The sequence below is a fragment of the Oncorhynchus gorbuscha genome, linkage group LG24 (assembly GCF_021184085.1).
Source record: "Oncorhynchus gorbuscha isolate QuinsamMale2020 ecotype Even-year linkage group LG24, OgorEven_v1.0, whole genome shotgun sequence".
In the NCBI taxonomy this organism is placed as follows: Eukaryota; Metazoa; Chordata; class Actinopteri; order Salmoniformes; family Salmonidae; genus Oncorhynchus; species Oncorhynchus gorbuscha.
The window spans coordinates 16972919-17000239 of record NC_060196.1 but is presented as its reverse complement, the minus strand read 5'-3'; the positions used below and the strand labels follow the sequence as shown (position 1 = coordinate 17000239).

The following is a 27321-nucleotide window of genomic DNA, read 5'->3' as shown; positions in this document are numbered from 1 at the left end:
GCACTAAGAGTTTTCCAAGGAAGGAGTGAAACAAAAGTTTGAGTAATTTTTCCCCTTCGTCGAGCTTACGCTACAGTACATCTGCCCTTCCTTCAACCTGTCTGACGTGTGCTTTTATTTCAAGCTGCTGACTCAAATGAAGGCCTTTAAGAACATAATCCTGCAGATCTCCTGTATGTGACGGCTTATGCTCTTCTTCCTTCCTTCCCTCGCTCCTCTCCTCTCTTGTTTTCGTGTCGATGGGCTCCGGGAACAGGTGTCATTTGTGGCCACTAAGCCATTGGCAAGTCCACTCTGTATTGACCCCTTACAATATCAATTATGCTTGTGGCAGTGACCCTGCGTGATAAACGCTGGCCAGACTAATCTAATGTGTGTGTTGCCTGTGTCTATAGGTCTTCGACATACTAGTCTGGAAGCTAACTGGGGGGGGGTATTAGAAACAGCTCCTCATTAGACTGTTGCTTCACTGTAGTCACAACACAATGTGAACTGGTGGTAGTAGTATATATTACAGCCCAGCTCCTATGCTTTTGTGTCTTATTGTTTTGCTTTGTATATATTATTGTGTCTTTTGTCTAAATTATTGTGTGTTTTGTCTATATTATTGTGTGTTTTGTCTATATTATTGCGTCTTTTGTCTATATTATTGTGTCTTTTGTCTGTATTATTGTGTCTTTTGTCTGTATTATTGCGTCTTTTGTCTGTATTATTGTGTCTTTTGTCTATATTATTGTGTGTGTTGTCTATATTATTGTGTCTTTTGTCAGTATTATTGTGTACTTTGTCTATATTACTGTGTCTTTTGTCTATATTATTGTGTGTTTTGTCTATATTATTGTGTGTTTTGTCTATATTACTGTCTTTTGTCTATATTATTGGGTCTTTTGTCTATATTATTGGGTCTTTTGTCTATATTATTGTGTGTTTCGTCTATATTAAACCAGTGCACCTGGCACCTATTACCATAGCCCGTTCAAATGTACTTAAATGTTTTGTCTTGCCCATTCACCTTCTGAATGGCACAAATACACAATCCTTGTCTCAATTGTCTCAAGGCTTAAAAACACTTCTTTAACATGTCTCCTCCCCTTTATATTTACTGATTGAAGTGGATTTAACAAGTGACATCATGAAAAGATCAGGTATTACTAATGTTTTGTAGACTCAATGTATATATACAACTGTGTCTGTGCTTCTAGATTTTGGCTCTTAGGTACAAATAGTACCTGTATTTATTTCAAATAGTTTGAGCATTCGATTGAGCCTGTCTAGAAACAATGGTTTAAAGCCTTAATAGACCCCAGGAATGAAAACCTGACAGGTAATTTATTTATTTCACCTTTAGTTCTCATTTACAACTGAGACCTGGCCAAGATAAAGCAAAGCAGTGCGACAAAAACAACAACACAGAGTTACACATGGGATAAACAAATGTACAGTCAATAACACAATAGAAAAATCGATATACAGTGTGTGAAAATGTATTAAGATTAGGGAGGTAAGGCAATAAATAGGCCACAGTGGTGAAAACAATTACAATTTAGCATTATCACTGGAGTGATAGATGTGCCGATGATGGTGTGCAAGTAGAGATACTGGGGTGAAAAAGAGCAAAAATAAATAACAATGAGGTAGTTGGATGGGCTGTTTACAGATGGGCTGTGTACAGGCGCAGTGATCGGTAAGCTGCTCTGACAGCTGATGCTTAAAGTTAGTGGGGGAGATATACGTCTGCAGCTTCAGTCATTTTTGCAATTCGTTCCAGTCATTGGCAGCAGAGAACTGGAAGGAAAGGCGGCCAAAGGAGGAATTGGCTTTGGGGATGACCAGTGAAATATACCTGCTGGAGTGCATGCTACGGGTGGGTGTTGCTATGGTAACCAGTGAGCTGAGATAAGGCGGGGCTTTACCTAGCAAAGACTAATAGATGACCTGGAGCCAGTGGGTTTGGCGACGAATATGAAGTGAGGGCCAGCCAGCAAGAGCATACAGGTCGCAGTGGTGGGTAGTATATGGGGTTTTGGTGACAAAACGGATGGCACTGTGATAGACAACATCCAATTTGCTGAGTAGAGTGTTGGAGGCTATTTTGTAAATGACATTGCCGAAGTCAAGAATCTGCAGAATTGTCAGTTTTACGAGGGTATGTTTCGCAGCATGAGTGAAGGAGGCTTTGTTGCGAAATAGGAAGCTCATACTAGTTTACATTTTTGATTGGAGATGCTTAATGTGAGTCTGGAAGGAGAGTTTACAGTCTTACCAGACACCTAGGCATTTGTTGGTGTCCACATATTCTAAGTCAGAACAGTCCAGAGTAGTGATGCTTGTTGGCGGTCAGGTGCGGGCAGCGATCAGTTGAAGAGCATGCATTTAGTATTACTAGCATTTAAGAGCAGTTGGAGGCCACGGAAAGAGTGTTGTATGGCATTGACGTTCGTCTGGAGGTTAGTTAACACAGTGTCCTAAGAAGGGCCAGAAGTATACAGAATGGTGTCGTCTGCGTAGAGGTGGATCAATCACCAGCAGCAAGAGCGACATCATTGATATATACAGAGAAAAGAGTTAGCCCGAGAATTGAACCCTGTGGCACCCCCTAAGAGACTGCCAGAGGTCCGGACAACAGGCCCTCTGATTTGACACACTGAACTCTATCTGAGAAGTAGTGGGTGAACCAGGTGAGGCAGTCATTTGAGAAACCAAGGCTGTTGAGTCTGCCGATAAGAATCCGGTGATTGACAGTGTCGAAAGCCTTGGACAGGTCAATGAAGACGGCTGCACAGTACTGTCTTTTATCGATGGCAGTTATGATATCGTTTAGGACCTTGAGCGTGACTGAGGTACACCCATGACCAGCTCTGAAACCAGACTGCATAGTGGAGAAGGTACGGTGGGATTCAAAATGGTCGGTGATCTGTTTGTTAACTTGGCTTTCGAAGACTTTAGAAAGGCAGGGCAGGAGGATATAGGTCTAAAACCGTTTAACATTTCAGCTTCCACTGTTTGTTAGCCTAAAATATCAAACCTATGAAACACTGACATGCCCTCTGACCCTCTCGATGCAAAAGCAGCTTCAGCTAAAATATTGCTTTTTCACTTCATTCGTTTTGTGAGTTTCGGTTGGGAAGACTACAGCTGACGTGACTAAAAAGAGCTATTACCACAGACGAGAGAGAAACAACGAGTAAAATGTTGCCACATCTTCACAATATTTAGCCAACCGAGTGTGAGGCAACCTCAGTCATAACTGTGGCAGAGTTTATGAGTAGGAGAGTGGGGGGGGGGAGTGGACAAGGAACTGGACAATTCCTTCAGTTCCTCGCTAATTTGGTGAAATGTATCAAATACTTGATATTTTAGTCGTTCAGAAGCATCTAAATTATTTCCCAAGGGCTGTTCCACTCATAGATATTTATATTCACAGTGTTAAAAATAGTAAGTAAAAATGACACATATTGATAGATACAGTAAATATGCATGTGTTCCAACACAGCTTGTTGTCACCACAACACCTCTGTCACAGAGTCCGTTTGCTATAGCTTTCCTTTTTTGGTATCAATTTATTTGGATAATCCCAAATAGATTGCTTTTAACTCGGTAGATGTTAAACTAACTGTCAACAACATGTTAACTAACAATCGAGTAATCCTATCCCTCGCCCAACCATAGCCTAACCCTTACCCTAACCCTAAACTTAAATGTAACCCTTAACCTTAACCCTAAACTTAAATGTAACCCTTAACCTTAACCCTAAACTTAAATGTAACCCTTAACCTTAACCCTAAAACACTGTGGCATATAAAACGAGCTGGAATTGATAGTTTACAAATCTGTAATCATCTATAGAGGACTATCAAAATGAAGTGTGAGTTTAAGATCACTTCCTTCGTCAAATTATACACCACGTCCAATGGGAATTATACACTAGGTCCAATGGGAATTATACACCAGGTCTAATGGGGATTATACACCAGGTCCAATGGGAATTATACACCAGGTCCAATGGTAATTATACACCAGGTCCAATGGGAATTATACACTAGGTCCAATGGGAATTATACACCAGGTCCAATGGGAATTATACACCAGGTCCAATGGGGATTATACACCAGGTCCAATGGGAATTATACACCAGGTCCAATGGGAATTATAATGGGGATTATACACCAGGTCCAATGGGTCCAATGGGAATATACACCAGGTCCAATGGGATTATACACACCAGGTCCAATGGGAATTATACACCAGGTCCAGGTCACAGGTCCAATGGGGATTATACACCAGGTAATGGGGATTATACACCAGGTCCAATGGGGATTATACACCAGGTCCAATGGGAATTATACACCAGGTCCAATGGGAATTATACACCAGGTCCAATGGGAATTATACACCAGGTCCAATGGGAATTATACACCAGGTCCAATGGGAATTATACACCAGGTCCAATGGGAATTATACACCAGGTCCAATGGGAATTATACACCAGGTCCAATGGGAATTATACACCAGGTCCAATGGGAATTATACACCAGGACTTCCGCTTTATCACAAACCCGCTGGAAGACACACAGGGAGCATCGGCACCTGTGGAGCAGCTGTCATGGGGTGGTTAAGTGCCTTGCTCAAGGGCACAACGGCAGGCGATGGCATCTCTGATTTTGATCACAGCAACCCTCCGATTGCCAGCTCACTTCCCGCCAGATGTTTCCCATCAGAACCGGGATTAGAATTTGCAACCCTAAAATTGTTAGCTGGCCTCTCTAACCACTAGGCCACCTGCCACCCATGAACTATCCTTCTAACTGCCACAAACAGAATGGAGGCAACTCAGAACACTTATTTATTGTCCCCGTGCCTGTCTTTTCACTGTGAGACTGTGGGTGGCAATTGCTTTGGTAAACACACTAGTTGGGCCCAGGGGACGATGGTTGTGCTGATGAGCTACTTATAGGATCCACGAGGGATTCAAAAGCCTCTGAGCCCGGGCTCTCTGGCACTGCTAATGACTACAAACGCTGACAGAGAGAGAGAGAAAGAGGAGGAGGCCATAAAGAGAAAGAAATTTAGAGGGACCTTCCTCAAGGACTAGGGCCCTTTAAGTAGTAACTGACAACTAATTGCACAACCGCCACCACCGAAACTTCATTCATGATCCCCTTAATGTATCCAAAATGGCCACCCAGTCACAAAACTAAGCCCTGCAGGCCTACCCAACACAAGGCCGAAATGACACAATAGAGCCCCCATTTTGGCTCTGGTTGCAATGAAGTCTATGGACGCTGAGCACAGCAAAGCACACAATAATAACCTGGTACAGTGAGAGAAACACATGAATGGCCACGGCTGCGGCCAGCCTTCCTTCACTGCAGTAACTCACATCCAAAGTCAAGGCCATTAGGTTATCTAGCGGCCGGACCAGGGGGTCGGTAACTGCTCTGCAGTGGGGGGGTTATGGACTGAGGAGATCTATAGTGAGGAATGCCACTGGGAGCCAAAATGGTGTTCTTGTCTCTCGTGTCACGCTGTGCATATCATATTACAGTCCAACTATCACACTGTAGAATAGAGAGGATGGATTTCAGCAGAGTAAAACCAGACAAGTGTGCAAGTTAGTGGTAAAAGGGAGAGTGGGGAATTGTCTGGAGCTGAAAGAAGAATAGATGGGGCAATGTGTGGAATGGATTGGAGCTGTGGTGTGTGTGTGTGTGTGTGTGTGTGTGTGTGTGTGTGTGTGTGTGTGTGTGTGTGTGTGTGTGTGTGTGTGTGTGTGTGTGTGTGTGTGTGTGTGTGTGTGTGTGTGTGTGTGTGTGTGTGTGTGTGTGTGTGTGTGTGTGTGTGTGTGTGTGTGTGTGTGTGTGTGTGTGTGTGTGTGTGTGTGTGTGTGTGTGTGTGTGTGTGTGTGTGTGTGTGTGTGTGTGTGTGTGTGTGCGTGGTTGCAGTGAACTTTTTAACAAGGCGTAGAAAGGATAGAACACGAGTAGTACAAACTGTAGCATCTTGTGTATCTGAGGAAAGGTGTGTGTGTGTGTGTTTGAGTGTGTGTGTGTTAATATGCGGTAAGCCCAAAATCCTCTTCGAGGGTTACTCACATTGTTCATGTACTCGCTCAGCAGGTCTTGCAGGGCCTGCCGGACGGCGTTGCACTCAGCCACGATGCGCTCGCGGCGGTCGTCGCGGGTGCAGGACGAGTCGGCCATGAGGGCGGCGCCGCTGATGATGCTCTCCAGGCGCTCCTCCAGGGAGGGGCGGAAACGCGCCTCGCTGAACGTCAGCGGGTCCAGGATGATCTTGTTCTGACCGGGAGGAAAGGAGAGAGGGAGGTCAGAAACAGGCTAACCAAAGGTCAACATTTGAATGATATTGCACCTTTGAACTTTGCACCCAAAGAGATGGTATAACATTCAGTGTGGATCATGTCACTCCTTTATCTTATTACCCAAATGTTAAGTGTTGGATACCGAATGTAATGTAAGCTCTGTTGGGCTAGATTGTCTCTAAGTATGACGAATACATGGAAATGCATGTTAGCACTCAACCACTTCTGAGAAAGACATACTCTATGAGAGAGAGAGAGAGAGAGAGAGAGAGAGAGAGAGAGAGAGAGAGAGAGAGAGAGAGAGAGAGAGAGAGAGAGAGAGAGAGAGAGAGAGAGAGAGAGAGAGAGAGAGAGAGAGAGAGAGAGGGAGATTGATTAAGCTAGGGCTCTGCTGTCACCCACGAGTTACATTCTCAGCTGTTTGTTTAGAATGGGCTGTCCCTGAAGTGTACTATTTGTAACAAAGGCTTATGTCTGGGGTACACAGAGTCATACACACCCTTCTGGTCTTCATAATGACTACAATATTACACATAGCAATATCTGAGCTCTCATGTCAGAGTGACCCATGACCAAAGTCAACGAGAGAGAGAGAGAGAATATGGGACAAATAGAGGCAGAGAAAGAGAGAGAGAGAGAAAGAGAGAGAGAGAGAGAGAGAGCGAGAGAGAGAGAGAGAGAGAGAGAGAGAGAGAGAGAGAGAGAGAGAGAGAGAGAGAGAGAGAGAGAGAGAGAGAGAGAGAGGACCTGTAAAGACAGCAGACGGCAGTGGTCCATTTCATATGGTTAGCGACAGTAAAAAGGAAGACAGAAAGAAATAAAGGGAGAAAGGTCCAAAGATGGATGGAATGATAGAACCAGAGAGCGCTACAACAGCAGGAGGGAGGGAGTTGATCAGAAAATGGAGTGGAACAAAGACCCTGCGATCACATTTGGCAGCGAGGAAAATGGTAGCAGACGGCTCAGTGCAATCTGTCAGCGCTAGGTGGTAGAGCCAGAGGCTGAGAGTGGAGGAAATCACCTTCAGGCTTCGCTTTAGGGTCCTAGTACCAGACCCTTACAGCCCCCCTCCCCACCCCAGGGGTCTTTAAGCACAGAGTGAAGAGTGAAGAAACACAGGAGCCATGAGGAGAAGCCTTTATTAATGGAAGTAGCCGCAAAATATACTTTTTTTGTGATCTGTACAGCAGGTAAGATCATAAATGACCATATTGATGGAGAATGGTTTTACGTTTTACGGCCGTACAATTTCAATGTCCCATTCGGCAGCAGTTTGCGGTGCGGTGGGGTTTTTATTAAGAGGGAGAAGTCACACCGGGTAGGCAGCGTTTATTAGTAAAGAGGTGCCTAAGAGTTACACACGGGCCAGGCCCTAAATTCCTTAGCTGTGTGTGTCTGTGTGTGTAAGTGTGTGTGTGTGTGTGTGTGTATGTGTTTATATCGGTTGTAATGCGCATTACGGTTGAAAACAGTTCCAGTCGGGCCTAGTTGGAAGCAACAGTGCCGTTGAATGACGACTGTCTTCAACTGTTTTGCGAGGGGCCTAATTTGTTTCTGCCGCAGCTAGGCGGCATCTATTTCCCACAAAGCGGTTTAGCCACAATGTCGAGTCTAGCAACCGAAACCTATTCCAAAGGACACCAGGGGGCTATCACATTGACGGGAGACGGGAGACACAGAGCACACACACACATGCATATTTAACATTGACATTTTATCCATTTACCATCTCTTACCCGGAGCGACTTCCACACGCACACAGACAGAGAGACATCGAGCTGATGGCTTTGTCTGAAACCCTGAAGTGGCAACCCAGCCCAATGAGTGGGACACCCATTCCAGGCCACTGCTCTGTGTGCCCGAGAACCGAGAGTAACAACACAGATGGTATTAGACCCGGAGTGTCGAAAGTCATAGAGTCATAGCCATCTCCGTCCGGCCCATAACGCTCCACCCTTATCACCGTTTTCTCTGCCTTAGCGCTCCCGAGTGGCGCAGCGGTGGTAGGCACTAGGCATCACAGCAGTCCCTGGTTCAAATCCAGGCTGTGTCACATCTGGCCAGCATCGACAAGGTTTGGCCGGGGTAGGCCGTCAATTGTAAACAAGGATTTATTCTTAATTGACTTGCCTAGTTAAATAAAGGTTCAATCTCATCTTGAATGTTATTTAGAGTCTCCGGCTTTGCAGGCTTGGTAAGCACCATGCATTGGCTTGGGGAAGACATTACCGAGACAGTGAGCCTTAGGAATGGGACAAGATGGTTACGTTTTACATTGTTTGTATCGAACAAACATGCTAGCCGCGCGAAAAGGTGATGGCATGTGTTCCGGTAATGCAGGCAACTAATTCAAGTTTGCCTTATCTCGTTTTCTTCAACGTGGGAGAGAGGAGAGTGGGGATGGAGGGAAGAATGGGAATGCCCAGCATCAGTAGAGCTAGAGGTGGCCTGGATGAAACTGGCTGTAATCAGAGGGGTACTGTGTTCCGTGCGTTTCAGCGCTGCACAACGTGGAAACGCTCTGCTGGCCTTGCTCGGGGTGATACTGTTGTTTTATTTATTTTGTATTATTATTTTCTTTTTTTACATATCCCCGATTTATTCATGGGCACAGAATATTTACAGAAGCGATTCAGGTTGAAGTCGCTCGCTCTCCCCGCTCGCGCCATGGTTCAACAGAGGCCGCCACCGCAGCCCGCTGCCCATGAGCTGAGCTACATTAACCCAGATGGTTCGGATTTGAAAATGCCTTAGGACACATCACTAAACTACAATGTCTGTTTTGGAGGCTCCAGAGCCTGGACGGGATGGCAGGCTGTTCGTCAAACTATGCATAATAAAGACGGGATGGAGGAGGATGTTGGTGGGGCCTGTGTCATTGCTACACATAACCTACTTTACACAGGCAGAGAGGGAGAGATAGATAGAGAGAGAGAGAGAGAGAGAGAGAGAGAGAGAGAGAGAGAGAGAGAGAGAGAGAGAGAGAGAGAGAGAGAGAGAGAGAGAGAGAGAGAGAGAGAGAAGGCGTGGAGGAGAGAGAGAGCAGGAGGGTCAGAGGCAGAGAAAGCAGGACGGTAGTGGCTCTGTTTATATTATTAATAACACTCTCTCTCAGCTACCTCTAATACTACCATGCCTCCTTTACAAGCCCTGGCCTACATTCACATTCACTGGTTGGCGCCTCCAGAACCCAAACACTGAAGGCCTGATTCCCCAAGGGACTCATTTTATCAGTTACATTTAACAGTTTAAGTCTGTATAGCAGTTTGTGGTCTAGTTTAAAGAGATACTTTGGGATTTGGCAACGAGGCCCTTTATCTACTTCCCCAGAGTCAGATGAACTTGTGGACACAATTGTCTCTGATTCCAGTATGAAGGAGGTTTGAGGTAGTTTCACAAGCCAATGCTAACTAGCATGATCGCAATGACTGGAAGTCTGTGGGTATCTCCTGGCATGCTAGTAGATACCCATAGACCTCCAGTCATTGTGCTAATGCTAGTTAGCATTGGCTCGCGAAACTACCTTGAACTACCATAGCCAAAATCCTGAAGTATCCCTTGAAGATCATGTGGCAGAAAGAGATTCCAGTTGGGATATGTCCAATTGCTGTTGTCACTGGGGTGTTTCAACCTCAGCAGCCCAGGTAAAAGACAAAAAAAAGCTGTCTGAGTTACACTGGCCAGGTAGGAATCAGATATATGTGCACTCAGATATCACACACTGCGACTATGTTTGAAGGATTCCGAGAACGAAAGTACATGACCATTTGCTGGCTATTGACGTGGCAAAGACAGAAAGATTTCTGGTCGGTAAACTAAAGCCAGCGACACAGGAAATAGTCTGGAGGACATATCCCAGCCTATCACATCCTACACAAACAACCAAGGAGAAATGACTAGACACAAATGGAAACGGAAATCTAGGAGGAAAGTGCTTTGCCCTGCGTCCCAAATACCACCCTTTCCCCTACAATAGTGCACTACCGGGGCCCAGAGTAATGCACTATGTAGGGATCGGGGTGCCATTTGGGACGCATGCCCACGCGGAGTGTCGGGACTTGTCAACCTCTTTTACACGGAGTCACAACAGGGCTTGTGTGTTCAGAGCTGCAATCATCTCCACGCTGGGACAACAACAAAAAAATGCCATGCCGCAGAGACCAATGCCCCAAGCACCAGCTACATGTTGAGAGGTGTGTGTGTGAGTCTCTCTGTGTGTGTCTCGCCCACGCGGAGCCCGGACCTGTTGCTTATTGCACCTTCTCCTCCTCTTTTCTTACATTTTTATCTCTCCTTTTGTCTCGCTTTTACCAAGGTGTAATGGAATTCGCTCCCTGCCTTCCATCCCACCCACGGACGGCCATGTCGTACATCATTTAGACTGGGAGAGAACAGTGTGCTCCTTTCGCTGACTCATCCAGGGCTTCTGTGTTGTGCTTTACCGCCACTATACACACACACACACACACACAAATTAATACACACAGGCAAGCACAACCATTATATACACAAACACATACACACAGACACAAACAATACACACTTCCCCCAACCGTAGATACAGCCTGATCTTTCCGATAGCGGCCTAGCTGCTATTTTTAGGGAGACACAGAGAAAGACTGCGTAGTGCTGTGGCGGAAATTTCAAGTTCATCTGTGGTTTCCTCCCAGGATTATCAGTCTGTTAGTCTTCCTGATTGTTGTTTACGTTTTGTCTCTTTTTTCTCATCCTTTTTTTTAAGTCACTTGGACGATTACTACTTTTGCTGGTAGATGTGTTAGTGAGTAACGCTGTTTAGCTGCAGATTACCCGATTCAGGTGGAATAGGGGTCCTTTCACTCCTGCCAAGCAGAAAACAATCTCATTACTCAAGTTGCCTCTTATCAGCTCTTTGCAACAGTTGGCTGGAGGAGAGGAGGTAATATATGTATCTATACCTCCATAGCCCTCACTAAATCTAAATATCTTTGAATAGAGAATAGAAGCAGGGATATATACCATACAGACATTGAAATATTGATACATCTCAGCTGACAATATACAGTATATATATATATACTTATTTTTTTATATATATATATATATATATATATATATATATATATATAGAGAGAGAGAGAGAGAGAGAGAGAGAGAGAGAGAGAAATTGCAATTACATGCTAATTGGTGGTGGACGAGGATAGGGTGGATTCTGCAACACTTACAGGAAAGCCCTTTTGAAAATAGGGGTTATTCGGCTGTCCCCATAGGAGAACCCTTTTTGGTTCCGCATAGAACTCTTTTGGGTTCCAGGTAGAACCCTCTGAGGAAAAAGTTCTACCTGGAACTAAAAAGTGTTCTCCAAAGGGTTCCCCTATGGGGGCAGCTGAAGATAGCTCAAGGCTCAAAGCGACATATGCTTACAAGAAACTGATAAAAATCAGCCGGCATTGCTCTTTGACAAAGAGATGTAGGCACAGGAGATTAGATGGGGCCAAGGAGGCTGGGACACCTTGACTTAAGAAGACACAAGGGGGTGCAGCGAAGCCACAGTACCCTGGAGGGGATCTCACGTCTCGGAGGAAAAGTCTCTTAGGGGAGGGGGGGGGAGAACAGCTGAAGATGAGATGCATGATAAAACAGTAGAGAAGAGCTTTGCCCTGAGGGATGGACTTTGTTGTTATTCCGAGCAGGGTGTCAGTTTGTTGTGATTGCTCCGAGTAGGGAAATGGGGGAATGGTGGGGAGAGAGAAAGAGGGAGCGAGAGACAGAGAGAAGGGTGGGAGGATGCATCCTCCAGTTTTGACAAAGGCCCAGGGCCCTTTAACGAGAATTGGTGACGGTTGAATCCATTCTCCTTGCACCTCTCTAGTGTCAATTTAGTCCTCGTCCGCAGCTTTCATCAACCTCTCCCTCAATGTCAGCAAGACAAAAGAGCTGATGGTGGACTACAGGAGACGGAGTGGTGAGCACACCCCCATCCACAACGATGCGGCTGTAGTGGAGCAGGTCGAGAGCAAGTTCCTCTGTGTCCACATCACAAAGGAATTAACATGGTCCACACACCCCCACACAGTTCTGAAGAGGGCACAATGGCCTCTTCCCCCTCAGGAAGCTAAAAAGATTTGGCCTCAAAATGTTCTACAGCTGCACCTTTGAGAGCATCTTGACTGGCTACATCAACACTTGGCATGGTAAATGCAAGGCACCCGACCGCAAGGCACTACATTATATCACTAGGGCCCAGAGAGGACCTTGAAGAGCTTATACCTCCAAGCCATAAGACCTCTAAATACCTCATCAAGGCCTTCCGAGTGGCACAGCGGTCTAGGGCACTGCATCGCAGTGCTAGAAGTGTCACTACAGATCAGGGTTCGATCAGGGGGCTGTGTCGCAGCCGGACGCGACCGGGAGACCCATGAGGGAGTGCACAATTGGCCCAGCGTCGTCCGGGTTCGGGGAGGATCTGGCCGGCTGGGATGTCCTGGTCCCATCGCGCTCTACCGACTCCTTGTGACGGCCTGGCGCATGCACACTGACTTCGGTCGCCAGCTGTGCGGTGTTCCCTCCAACACATTGGTGCGGCCGGCTTCCTTGTTTAAGGGAGCAGTGTGTCAAGAAGCAGTGCGGTTTGGCAGGGTCATGTTTCGGGAAGGACGCATGGCTCTCGACCTTCGCCTCTCCCGAGTACGTACGGGAGTTGCAGCGATGAGACAAGACTGTAACTACCAATTGGGGAGAGAGCCATGTTATGTGCACACCCATACATAACATGTATACTTACATGCATACTCAAGCCACACATACACACATAAGGACACACACCACATAAAGTACACTGCTGCTCCACATACTACAGCTCAGTCTAATATCTACGCTGTTGTCTAGTCACTTTACCCCTACCTGTATGTACAGCACATAGCTACCCCAATGACCTCATACTCCTGCACATCAACTCGGTACTGCTACTCCCTGTATACAGCCATGTTATTTTCTACTCGTTATTGTTAGTCATTATTCACTGTGTATTCATTCCTCTTGTCACTATTTCAATTCTAATTTAACTCTGCATTGTTGGAAAAGGACCCATAAGTAAGCATTACCCTGTTCGTCTACACCTGTTTTATTTTTATTTTTAGGAAGCACGTGACAAATAACATTTTGATTTGATTCACTTTTGTCACTTATCTTCGACCGGTTGGATAGTGGGACATAGATCCCTGAGGCATGAGACGTTCAAGCCTAATTAAAGAATGGAGAAAACGAAAGACCGAAGCAAGAGGTAGTGGAGCCAACTGTCAAGACATGATCCTTATATGGTGCTGGACACACGGAGGGGTGATACACGGCGGAAGTGGTTTCTGACTCAATGAGAGTACGTCCCCAGTGATGGCGATAAATAGCATTACTTCCTGTTTTTAAATGGACCACGGTGAAGGTCAGGCGGTTAATCGTTTAGGTTATTTAACCAGGTGAGGACCATTGGAGATAGCCATCCCTTTTTCAATGGATCCCGATCCCTGATTATTGAAAGATACGAGGTTCCAGGAAGGTGATTACCAAAAACCTTTGAGAAGTACGAGGTAACAAGGATGTCGAAGAAAGGATGTTGTAAAACGTTGACTAAAAAAACAGAAAAGGGCAACTAGGACAATGTTGCTTTTGCTAAAGGCGGTAGATGATCTCATATGGCCTAAGATAGTATGTAAGTATGTCAGTCCTAGTCTCATCTTTCCCCCTTTGCCACTGTCCATCAGATCAGGACTGCGGGCAGTGCTATGGTAACCTCATACCATTTGATGGGTCCTACTTCGACCCCACTTTGGGCCGTTGAGAACGTCATCTAGGCCTATGTCACATGTGCTCACCAAAACACCGAACACTCTGACATTTCCGGGAGCCCTCGAGCAGTTCCCCACTGGTCCTTGGACAAAATGTAGCAAAACTTGACCCTTCCATTGCTTCGCCCCTCCAGGTTCTCAATCACCCATGAATAGGGGCTGGTTAGACAATGACCACAACATGGGCACGCTAATGCTTCAGGGAGAGCCTTCAAGCTTTTCCCAAGGGGAACTTGAAAGAAAATCTTAACAAAAGCTTGACTCGTCCACTCTGGGCCCTCCAGGTCCAAGCCCACCCACGCATTGCATTGGGCTGGTTGGACAATGAGTGTGATGCCCTGTGACAAAACTGGCCGTGGGCCACCACCACCCAATGGGGGCGTATTAGTCACATTGTCCTCCCTATCTGATTGATTACGCTAATGAAGGGGGCCCGGCTGGCTCGCTCCGGGTTACTATTTGCTTATTGTCTCACGACAGCACCAATGGTGGAGTTGGTTGTCATGGAATCTGAGCTTCGGCAAACAAAGTCATATTTTGTTTCTTCTCCATAGTTGACGGTGTGACGCACCAATGTCCCCATCCCTATCAAAACAGAGCAGCAGAGCAGCTGATCCTCTTGGCTGTTCAATCAGGCGTTTCCTTAGTTACGGGGGAAGCATTAGGTTAATTAAGAGAGAATCGCAGCCGCGCCACCCTCAAGATTAAGTCCACTGTAATCACGCCAATGGTAAATGTCACCCAATAATGAGAATGAACTGAATTAACTAAATTCCTGCGATCCGAGAATAATGAAGGGGAGAACAGTGTTGGTTCCAATCCATGCTGCAACCAAACCAAGGTGAGAGGTTCGCATCCAACTTTTCTTTGGGTCTTTTACTCACCAAGATATGTGTTCTGGTGACAGAGTGGAGGAACAATGGCAGGATCCTTTGTGTGTGTGTATATATATATATCTCACACACACACACACACACACACACACACACACACACACACACACACACACACACACACACACACACACACACACACACACACACACACACACACACACACACACACACACACACACACACACACACACACACACACACACACACACACACACACACACTCCACAGCCCTGTGCTTTAACACAGATTAGGCCCAATTTAGCGCCAATGAAGCAGCGGATGACAGCCCTCGCCAATGCAATGCTGCTGAGCCCACTCGCTGCGTACTGCCTTGTACAGCGCTGAAGTAACAGGCGCTAATACTACCATCTCTGAGGTCATGAGTGGAGAGTGTAGCCAGCGAGAGGTTACAGTTTAAGAGAGAGTTCAAATCTAATACTGGGCAAAAGTCTGACTCACTTCAATGTTGTGTACAATCAAGCTTATTAAGTGGCCCTTAATAAGGAGGCCCAATTTGAACACAATGTTCCATCAAAGAAAAGTAAGATCAAATCCAATCCAAACACTTAAGGGCAATGTTTCGGTCCCTATTAGCATGCCTCCCACTCTAATGTAAGTATGCATCTACTTCACAATCATCTTATTCTATTTCCTTCCACTTGACCATCGCAAGTCCCATGACAGCACTATTAATGAGCTTTAATGAGCGTTAATTGTATGCCAAACATGAACAGTGCCTTTTCTGTGTTTTTGGAGTTCGCTGAATTCAATTGGACGAGCCCTAGGCGTTGCACGGTCAGTGCGTCAGTGACACGCTCTCTTCTCTGGTGTTTTCAAAAAACCCACAAGGCCGAAGTAAGGGAGGAAAAACAACAAAAAAGGAATAAATAGGACTGAATCCCATGATACGCTTGTTTCCAGAAGTGACCTTTATCAAAGTGGCATTTGCCTGCCAAGAGAGAAAGAGAGAGAGTGTGTGTGTGTGTGTGTGTGTGTTTGTGTGTGTGCGTACGCATGTGTGTGTATGCCCGGTTTCTGGGTTGGCCCCACAGGCGGGCACCAATCATTAAAGCCTTCATGTGGCCCTCTCTCCCAGGGACGTTTGCGCAGCGGGAATGTATGACTCATAGGATCTCAAAAGAGAACGGGGAGTACGGGAAGATGGCTTTAGTCACCACAGCTCACTTCACAGCTTATTAAAGATTTTCACAAACACTTTGTGAGTCAATGTATCTCTATGTTTCCTGCCATCGGATCAAGACATTGTTTCTGTTCTCCTTTAGATTCCTGCTCAGTTGACTCATGCCATTGGCATCTGGCTATATCCAGCAACAATTATGTGTGTCGCCGGGGTTATCACTAAATGGAAATGCTGACGTGTCAGGTTGACAGAAAACTCACGCAATGAAGTCTGGGCCCGTGTTCACAAATCGTTTCAGGGTAGGAGTACTGATCTAGGATCATGTCTTGGTAGTCCACGTTATCTTTCACGCATTGTGATCTAAAAGGCAAAACTGATACTAGACCAGCATTCCTACTCTGATATGCTTAATGAATATGGGAAATGAAGTTTATCATTTATCATGATACCTCAAGTATGCTTAATGCTCTGACCACATGAACTATGTGGTCAGTACTAAGACCATATGTGGCTTCCCAACGCTGGTTCAAGAGGAAGTATTTGAGTGTTAGAGAGGATTGTAGACACACTGCTTGCTTAACCCGGAAGCCAGCCGCACCAATGTGTTGGAGGAAACACAGTACAACTGGTGACCGTGTCAGCGTGTATGCGCCCGGCCCACCACAGGAGTCGCTAGACTATGATAAGACAAGGACATCCCTGCCGGCCAAACCCTGAACTAGACCGGACAACCCATGAACCGCCTCATGGGTCTGTCAGTCGTGGATGGCTGCGACACAGCCCGGGATCAAACCCGGGTCTGTAGTGAAGCATCAAGCACTGAGACCAAGCATAAAGACCAAGGAGCTCTCCAAACAGGTCAGGGACAAAGTTGTGGAGAAGTACAGATCAGGGTTGGGTTATAAAAATATCCAAAACTTTGAACATCCCACGGAGCACCATTAAATCCATTATTAAAAAATTGAAGAATATGGCACCACAACAAACCTGCCTAGAGAGGGCCGCCCACCAAAACTCATGGACCAGGCAAGGAGGGCATTAATCAGAGAGGCAACAAAGAGACCAAAGATAACCCTGAAGGAGCTGCAAAGCTCAACAGCGGAGATTGGAGTATCTGTCCATGTTTTCATCGGCAGGGAATGAGAAACTGGTCAGAATTGAAGGAATGATGAATGGCGCTAAAAACAGAGAAATTCTGGAGGGAAACCTGTTTCAGTCTTCCAGAGATTTGAGACTGGGACGGAGGTTCACCTTCCAGCAGAAACAATGACCCTAAACATACTGCTAAAGAAACCTTCGAGTGGTTTAAGGGGAAACATTTAAATGTATTGGACTGGCCTAGTCAAAGCCCAGACCTCAATCTAATTGAGAATCTGTGGTATGACTTAAAGATTGCTGTACACCAGCATTACCCATCCAACTTGAAGGAGCTGTAGCAGTTGTGCCAAGCTTATAGAGACATACCCGAAGAGACTTGCAGCTGTAATTGCTGCAAAAGGTGGCTCTACAAAGTATTGACTTTGGGGGGGGGGGTGGGTGAATAGCTGTGCAAGTTTTCAGTTTTTTTGTCTTGTTTCTTGTTTGTTTCACAATAAAAAATATTTAGCATTTTCAAATTGGTAGGCATGTTGTGCAAATCACGGCACCTACATCCCCCCCCCCCCAAAAAATATTTATTTTAATTCCTGGTTGTAAGGCAACAAAATAGGAGAAATGTCAAGTAGGGTGAATACTTTTGCAAGCCACTGTTTTCAAAGGACGGCTGGCGGTCGCTGCCTCTCTTTTTTTGTTTCTCAGCGTGTGAAGTTTGCCTCTAATTAACGTAGGTAATTCCAGTTTTGTTTGTTTCGACGACAATGCGCTTTCTGCAAAAGATCACAGAATCACACTTTAGCTTTGCTCAATCCCTCTCTGACTCTGTCGTTCTATTTCGCCTCGCTCTCTCTCCCCCCTCTCTCTCGCTCTCATCAGTCACTCGCTCCTTCCTTTCATTCCTTCCTTTTCCTTCCACTCTTTCATGAGCCGACTCCCTCATCTGTCAGTAGATCTTTATCCCATGTAGGGACTTTTTTTGGGGGGGGCCCGGGAGCTGGGGAAGTGATGTTCTCTCCCCTCTTTCTCTCCTTTCTCTCTCTGTCTCTATGGCTCCCTCAAGTACGGACACTTTGTGCCAGCATGTTGAGGAAGTTTCCTCCACAGCTGTGCACCTGTGAAAGAGAAAGAGAGAAAATGAGAGAGAGAGAGAGAATAGGAACGAGAAGGGAGAGAAAGAGGGAAGAGAACACAGGATACAGATGTACTGACAGGCGAGGGAGTCGGATCATGAAAGAGTAGAAGGAAAAGGAAGGAATGAAAGAAAGGAGCGAGAGAGGGGGGGGAGAGAGGGGGTGGGGGTGAAGGAGAGAGAGTGAACTGAATTAGAACGAGAGTCAGAGAGGGACTGAGCAAAGCGAAAGTGTGATTCTGTGATCTTTCGCAGAAAGCTCATTGTCGTCGAAACAAAAACAAAACTGGAATTACTTATGTTAATTAGAGGCAAACTTCACACGCTGAGAAACAAAAAAAGTCAGCGACCGCCAGCAGTCCTGTGAATAGGGACACATCCTGTCAACAATCAGACTCCAATCCTCCAGATGTCTTTGCCACCAACCGTGTTTGAGGAATAACACAAATAACCCGGGCCTGTGTCTCTGTGGCTTTGATGAGACAGTTGAAATGACTGCTATGCCGATGGCTGTTTACTCAGATTTTGGGAGGGAGGGAGGAAGGGGAAGGGGGTGAATAGGCAGGGAGGGAAAGAGAGAGAGAGACAGACAGAGAGAGAGGAGAGAGAGTGGGGTAGGTAGGGAAAGAGAGATAGAGACAGAGAGACAGGCAGAGAGAGAGGAGAGAGAGAGCAGTAAGGCAGGGAAAAAGAGATAGAGACAGAGAGAGACAGGCAGAGAGAAAGGAGAGAGAGTGGGGTACGCAGGGAAAGAGAGATAGAGACAGAGAGACAGGCAGAGAGAGAGGAGAGAGAGTGCAGTAAGGCAGGGAAAAAGAGATAGAGACAGAGAGAGACAGGCAGAGAGAGAGGAGAGAGAGTGGGGTAGGCAGGGAAAGAGAGATCGAGACGGAGATGGAGAGACAGAGAGAGAGATGGCGCGGGCAGATGTCTACACGTGAAAACGACACACTTCTACGACACTAGTTTGGTACTGGAGATTATCGTTAGTGTGTGTGTGTGTGTGTGTGTGTGTGTGTGTGTGTGTGTGTGTGTGTGTGTGTGTGTGTGTGTGTGTGTGTGTGTGTGTGTGTGTGTGTGTGTGTGTGTGTGTGTGTGTGTGTGTGTGTGTGTGTGTGTGTGTGTGTGTGTGTGTGTGTGTGTGTGCACTTATCTGATCACGGCACCTGATCATGGCATGTTTGATCTTGGCATGCCTCATGTGCATTCGTTTGTGGTGTATGCAGAGCTTTGACAAGAATCAAGTCGGCTTTGGAGAGAAACTTTGTCATCGTTATCCAACTCTCATTTCCAACAAGATCTCACTGGCATGTCTTACTTAATCACGAAGACACGGATGAGAGAGTTTTGTTACGTTTTTTTCTGTCTCTGGGGCAACCCGCCGTCAATAAACACCTTCAATGCACAATTCAAAAGCCGATGAGTGGTATTTGAATGTTCGTGCTGTCTGTCCTTCACTCTCTTTCCCCCCTTCCTCCTTCACGGAAATGCTCGTACTATTACCAAGCTTATTTCCAGAAACTATCTCCCCGCCTCATTTCCCTGGGCTTACACTACTTGACATCTCATCGCTTCTCCACGTCTCTTCTCTCTCCCGCTCTCTCTTTCGTATTCCTCTCTCAATGTGTTTTAAAAAACAATCCTCCATGTGTTCCTGCCTATTTGCAAAAGTGGTAGGAGACAAAATGTCGCCCCAATTCACAGGAGTGAAGCCTGAAGTGAAGACATTCTCCGGTGGGAGCTCAAATTGTTTTAGCTTACTCGCGGCAGACAGTGAGATGAGACCCCCCCCCCCCCCCCCGGCTATATGTGAAAGTTGACACTGTCCTCCGCTATCCTCTGCTTTTCACCCGCGCCACTCGGTTGCCATGGCAACTTTTGATGTCCAGTATCTGGTGCGGTGGTAAACGAGGTTGTCCTGTGTCCCAAATGGTACCATATTCCCCAAATAGTGCCCTCCTTTCGACCAGGCTCCAGAGGATTGCACTAATGCTCACATGGACGCAGGAGTCTAAAGTAGTGCACTATGTAAGGAATAAGTGCCATTTGGGCCTGTTGTTTTCTACATGACGGGCACAGCACAGATCATCCCTGAAAGTCATCAATGACTGCTCGTGATAGTCGGGGAGGAGGAGAGGAGACAGGGAGAGCCAAAGTGACAAAACCTATATCACGTTTGTCAAACTTTATCTCCCTTGCGACAAAACGATCCGGCGCGGCATTTTGGCAAAGACACCTGCTTATTGACCTTTCGAGACTAAAACTGGAAATATGATAAAACAAAATATTGAGTGTGGTGAGATGTTTATGAATATTTCAGGGTGGAACACGGTGCTGGGCTCATCAATCACAGTGGTGTAATATGGCAGGCGTGCCGCATGACTAGCCGTTTTAAGTGGCACCCTATTCCCTACGTAGTGCACTTCTTCTGACCAAGGCTCATAGGGCTGTGGACAAAGGTAGCGCACTATGTGGGGAATAGGGTGCCATTTGCAACGCAGTCTAGGTAATGGCATGCTGGAGCTGGGACCAGTCTCACTGGCCATATAAGGCAGGGTTGGGAGGGTGAGGTGGGGCATTAACATGTTGGATGCTGGGGTAGGACTTCCAACCTCCAAGCTCTTTCAGTTTCAGGACTGGAGCATGCGCCCTGAACAGAAGGGGGGAATGGGGGGCCAGAACAGCCGGAGTGGGTGGCCCCGAGGCAGATGGAAGGATGGAGAGTGAGGGGACTGTGGGGCCGTAATTAATGTGACGTAACACACAGTGGTAGGTTAGCTAACACACTCAGCCAGCCTGACATCACACTGCTGACACAAACATACACACACACACACACACACAAACATACACACTGCTGACACACCCTGGGGTATAGAGCATGTTCCTATGAAAGCTATTTCACCTATTTAAAGAAATCCACTTGCCCATTTGTGTGCTACGGTTCAGTCAGCCTTGTCATGGTAGTGTGTTCTGGACTCACTCTGGGTAAGAGCATCTGTTAAATGACTAGAATGGTCCTGGGTTAGTCCTACAACTGTCCTATATGGGGTGTTTGTGTGTTGTTGAGAAGAGAGGAGGATTCAGAGGGCACGCAAGCGCACACGCACACGCACACACACACACAGAGTCATCAGCAGACCTGCCTCCTGTCCACTAATCCCATTTGATGTGTGTATGAGATTACGTGGAGGAATCAATGTTTCTGGAAAACACATTTAATTAGAGAGTCCAGTAAACGACGAGATAGGCAGGTTACAGGATAGCCAGAAGTTACGGAAAAAGAGGGAATTCTCCTCCCTAAATAGCGATAGATAGACGGGAAGGGTGGCAGTGGCGAGGGGCTAACTGATAAAGAGAGAGGGGGAGTCTGCCAGTCTTCAATGGGACGACGGGCGATGTGAAAGATACAGAGATGTGATTCGCCTACATGAGGACCTCGTGAATATAATACATGGCATTTAGCAGACACTTTCATCCAAAGAAACGTACAGTCGTGCGTTTTTACTGATGGTCCAAGGAAGCAATGCAAGCACCATACCAACATTGTTACCTACCTCAGTGGATACAGAGGCAGAAAATGATGACTCTCCTCCCCAAAGTTCACATCGGAAGAGGGAAAGGTCCTCTGCCTGGGGCTGCATCTATAACGACACCCTATTCCCTACATATCCAACTCCTTTTGACCAGGGGCCCATAACAAGAGTGGTGCACTATGTAGGGAATAGGGCGCCATTTCGGTACGCAGCTGGATAACAAGGCATGAGAACGCTCCGCCCCTTCGAGTAATGTGTTATTCTGGTAAATCGTTCTAGAGGAACTAACGGCCGCTTCCCCGAACCATTCCTCCACCACTCGAGTTTCCAGACAGGGGCCTTTCTCCTTCAATCTACATTAGAGTACGGAGATACTGTACACGGAGACACCGTAATGCAGTGAGTATCCAATCAGTCGTGTTCAGGAACCTATATCCGACCTTTACAACGGTATGGCATGTGTATGGCAAGGGATAAGACAGAGGGTAGTAGATCCATGCCTACGTTGATGCACATCAGCATTTTGGATATATATATATATATATACACAGTGGGGCAAAAAAGTATTTAGTCAGCCACCAATTGTGCAAGTTCTCCCACTTAAAAAGATGAGAGAGGCCTGTAATTTTCATCATAGGTACACTTCAACTAATCCTGAAAATCACATTGTAGAATGATTTTTTATGAATTTATTTGCAAATTATGGTGGAAAATAAGTATTTGGTCAATAACAAAAGTTTATCTCAATACTTTGTTAAATACCCTTTGTTGTATTGCTGTATTGCATTTGAAATAAACGAGATAGCACTTCTAAAAACATGTTTTCACTTTGTCATTATGGGCTATTGTGTGTAGAAGGGTGAGGAACCAGGCAAGTCAGTTAAGAACACATTCTTATTTTCAAAGACGGCCTGGGAACAGTGGGTTAACTGCCTGTTCAGGGGCAGAACGACAGATTTGTACCTTGTCGGCTCGGGGGTTTGAACTTGCAACCTTCCAGTTACTAGCCCAATGCTCTAACCACTAGGCTACGCTGCCCCACCATATATATTTCATACATTTTCAATTAAGGCTGTAACACAACAAAATGTGGAATAAGTCATTCTGAAGGCTCTGTAATGCACTTTATTTTACCAGAGCCGTATGGCTCTTGGTCAAAAGTAGTGCACTATAATGGTTAATTTATTTAACCTTTATTTAACTAGGCAAGTCAGTTAAGAACACTCGTGTTTACAATGACGGCCTAATTTAATAGGGTGCCATTTTGGATGCGAACACAGACCGGACACAGCTGTCCAAAAAGGTTACTACTGTTCAGCTTCTCTGGCAAAACAACACACAAATCCAGCTGTTTGAAATGAGAATATTCCGACAATGCCTTTCACATTTTTGTTGTTTTTCTCTATTTCACACAGGCATCATGCTGCCTTTAATGTGTCAAAACCGCCTAAAACCTTATTATATCTGTCAGTTGTAGGATGCATACTTCAAGTAGAAGGGTAATTGAACGAAGCCAGGTACGAGGGGTAAATGTACGATTGCGTCCTTTGATGTCTTAACAACTCGCACGCTTTCTCAGTGCGATCTAAACCAGCCCTTTCCAGTTTGACGCCGACTTCTCCTCACATGAGACTTATCGTTCAAAGTGTTTATTGGGCTCTGAATCCACAACAGAAACAGGTCTTAAAAGTGTCTTTGGGATTCAATTCAGTTCGGTTAAGAGAACAAAAAGTCCTGTGTGGATTTACACTAGGGGTGACAAATGTTCTGAATCAATCACAACTGGGAATCCAGGGGAGGGGAGGCTGGTAACACCGCTAAAGGGGAAGGGGGGGATAAAGAGAGTTTGTGTCCCAAATTGCACTCTATTCCCTACATGGTGCACCACTTTTACCAGAGGGACATTGTCAAAAATAGTGTGTGGGGAATAGGGTATCATTTGGGACTCAGACTCTGAGACTATTAACTGGTCTCTAGCCCTGGTTTAGTGGCCGTCGGCATATACATCTCTCCTGGGACAGACACTCTGAAGAGCCAATCTCTAAGGGGCAGGCTAGCTAGCTGCTTCCTCTACTCTCGGTAGGAGTGTGTGTGTGTGTGTGTGTGTGTGTGTGTGTGTCCGTCTGTGTGTGTCCGTCTGTGTGTTTCAGACACTTCGCTGTTAGCCGTGCTTCACAGTGTCAGCAGGTGACAGTGCTGATAGCGCTCTGCCTGCTAACTGTGTCCTCTGGCTAACAATAGTCAAGGCAAGGGACACTCCAGGGAAACATGTATTGAGGGGAGAAAAAAAATGATTGAACTAATCGAACGGAGGAGTTGGAGTTGACCTCTCAATAGACTTGATCCTACCATTAAAGAGAAGTCCTTGGGTCTCTTGCAGAGATAAAAAAAAAGAAAACCTGAGTAATGTTTCCCTCATACTGCTCAATAATAACTGAATTTCGATCAAAATAATAACTGACTTGAATAAATCTGTCATTTGTAAATAAAATAGTTTTGTTAATGTAAGAGGTTGAGGTAAGTACATCCTCCCGTTAAAACGTACAGTTTGAGGTAAGAGGTCGAGGTCAGTACATCCTCCTGTTAAAACATACAGTTTGAGGTAAGAGGTCGAGGTAAGTACATCCTCCCGTTAAAACGTACAGTTTGAGGTAAGAGGTCGAGGTAAGTACATCCTCCCGTTAAAACATACAGTTTGAGGTAAGAGGTCGAGGTAAGTACATCCTCCCGTTAAAACGTACAGTTTGAGGTAAGAGGTCGAGGTAAGTACATCCTCCCGTTAAAACGTACAGTTTGAGGTAAGAGGTCGAGGTAAAGTACATCCTCCCGTTAAAACGTACAGTTTGAGGTAAGAGGTCGAGGTAAGTACATCCTCCCGTTAAAACGTACAGTTTGAGGTAAGAGGTCGAGGTAAGTACATCCTCCCGTTAAAACATACAGTTTGAGGTAAGAGGTCGAGGTAAGTACATCCTCCCGTTAAAACGTACAGTTTGAGGTAAGAGGTCGAGGTAAAGTACATCCTCCCGTTAAAACATACAGTTTGAGGTAAGAGGTCGAGGTAAGTACATCCTCCCGTTAAAACGTACAGTTTGAGGTAAGAGGTCGAGGTAAAGTACATCCTCCCGTTAAAACGTACAGTTTGAGGTAAGAGGTCGAGGTAAGTACATCCTCCCGTTAAAACGTACAGTTTGAGGTAAGAGGTCGAGGTAAGTACATCCTCCCGTTAAAACGTACAGTTTGAGGTAAGAGGTCGAGGTAAGTACATCCTCCCGTTAAAACATACAGTTTGAGGTAAGAGGTCGAGGTAAGTACATCCTCCCGTTAAAACATACAGTTTGAGGTAAGAGGTCGAGGTAAGTACATCCTCCCGTTAAAACATACATACTTTGTTTACTTTGTCTACACACTCATCTCATATGTATATACTGTACTCGATACCATCTACTGTATGCTGCTCTGTACCATCACTCATTCATATAAAACGTACAGTTTGAGGTAAGAGGTCTTATGTACATGTTCCTTATCCCCCGTTACACTGTGTATAAGACAGTAGTTTTTTTTTGGAATTGTTAGTTAGATTACTTGTTGGTTATCACTGCATTGTCGGAACTAGAAGCACAAGCATTTCCCGTTAAAACGTACAGTTTGAGGTATTAACATCTGCTAACCATGTGTATGTGACAAATAAAATTTGATTTGATTTGATTTGAAGAGGTCGAGGTAAGTACATCCTCCCGTTAAAACGTACAGTTTGAGGTAAGTTCAAGTCTTTACTCAAGTTCACGTGTTTACTCCTTCCAGCCTCTGCTATTTGTGAGCACATGTCTGCATGTGAGTGTACATACACGTACGAGTGTGTGTGTGTGTGTGTGTGTGTGTGTGTGTGTGTGTGTGTGTGTGTGTGTGTGTGTGTGTGTGTGTGTGTGTGTGTGTGTGTGTGTGTGTGTGTGTGTGTGTGTGTGTGTGTGTGTGTGTGTGTGTGTGTGTGTGTGAGCATGTGCACCTCTGTGTGAAGGTCAGGTGCCTCGCGCCAGCCTGCTAAGTATTGCCCACCACCCCTACGTACCCTCCATACCAGGGCATAGCCAGGCAAGTGTCCAGACGCTCTCACCCACCACCAGCCTGGCAGCCTCTCCCTGGATCTGGGAGGTTGGCATCAACCCCTGGCTGTGCCAGGCTCCAGCCTAATGAGGGGGACATTAGAGTGCATGGGCCTAGCCATCCATGTTAGACAGAAGGAAGAGAGAAAGTGATTGAGAGATTGGGAGAAATAAATAAAGGGTGAGAGATATGAGAGAGAGAGAGAGAGAGAGAGAGAGAGAGAGAGAGAGAGAGAGAGAGAGAGAGAGAGAGAGAGAAAGAGAGAGGTAGAGAAATAAATAAAGGGTGAGAGATATGAGAGAGTGAAAGAGAGAGGTAGAGAAATAAATAAAGGGTGAGAGATATGAGAGAGAGAGAAAGAGAGAGGTAGAGAAATAAATAAAGGGTGAGAGATATGAGAGAGAGAGAAAGAGAGAGGTAGAGAAATAAATAAAGGGTGAGAGATATGAGAGAGAGAGAGAGAAAGAGAGAGGTAGAGAAATACATAAAGGGTGAGAGATATGAGAGAGAGAGAAAGAGAGAGGTAGAGAAATAAATAAAGAGTGAGAGATATGAGAGAGAGAGAGAAAGAGAGAGGTAGAGACAAATAAATGGTGAGAGATATGAGAGAGAGAGAGAGAGGTAGAGAAATAAATAAAGGATGAGAGATATGAGAGAGAGAAAGAGAGAGGTAGAGAAATAAATAAAGAGTGAGAGATATGAGAGAGAGAGAGAAAGAGAGAGGTAGAGACAAATAAAGGGTGAGAGATATGAGAGAGAGAGAGGTAGAGAAATAAATAAAGGGTGAGAGATATGAGAGAGAGAAAGAGAGAGGTAGAGAAATAAATAAAGGGTGAGAGATATTAGAGAGAGAGAAAGAGAGAGGTAGAGAAATAAATAAAGAGTGAGAGATATGAGAGAGAGAGAGAAAGAGAGAGGTAGAGAAATAAATAAAGGGTGAGAGATATGAGAGAGAGAGAAAGAGAGAGGTAGAGAAATAAATAAAGAGTGAGAGATATGAGAGAGAGAGAGAAAGAGAGAGGTAGAGAAATAAATAAAGGGTGAGAGATATGAGAGAGAGAGAGGTAGAGAAATAAATAAAGGGTGAGAGATATGAGAGAGAGGAAAGAGAGATGTAGAGAAATAAATAAAGGGTGAGAGATATTAGAGAGTGAGACAGAGAGAGGTAGAGAAATAAATAAAGGGTGAGAGATATGAGAGAGAGAAAGAGAGAGGTAGGGAAATAAATAAAGAGAGAGCTGAGAGAGAGAGACAGAAAAAGCAAGAGAGAGAGAGCTAAGAGAG

The 27321-nt window shown here is 45.5% G+C and overlaps 1 protein-coding gene across 3 annotated transcripts in view; it reads right to left on the bottom strand.

Moving 5' to 3' along the window:
- The window catches only part of LOC124012776 (catenin alpha-2), a 711900-nt gene that overhangs the window by 476416 nt on the left and 208163 nt on the right, over positions 1-27321 (bottom strand). For all 3 annotated transcript variants that reach the window (XM_046326728.1, XM_046326729.1, XM_046326730.1), the window contains one exon: positions 6093-6296. In XM_046326728.1, coding sequence (XP_046182684.1) covers positions 6093-6296 — 204 coding nt within the window. The remainder of the gene's footprint in view (positions 1-6092; positions 6297-27321) is intronic.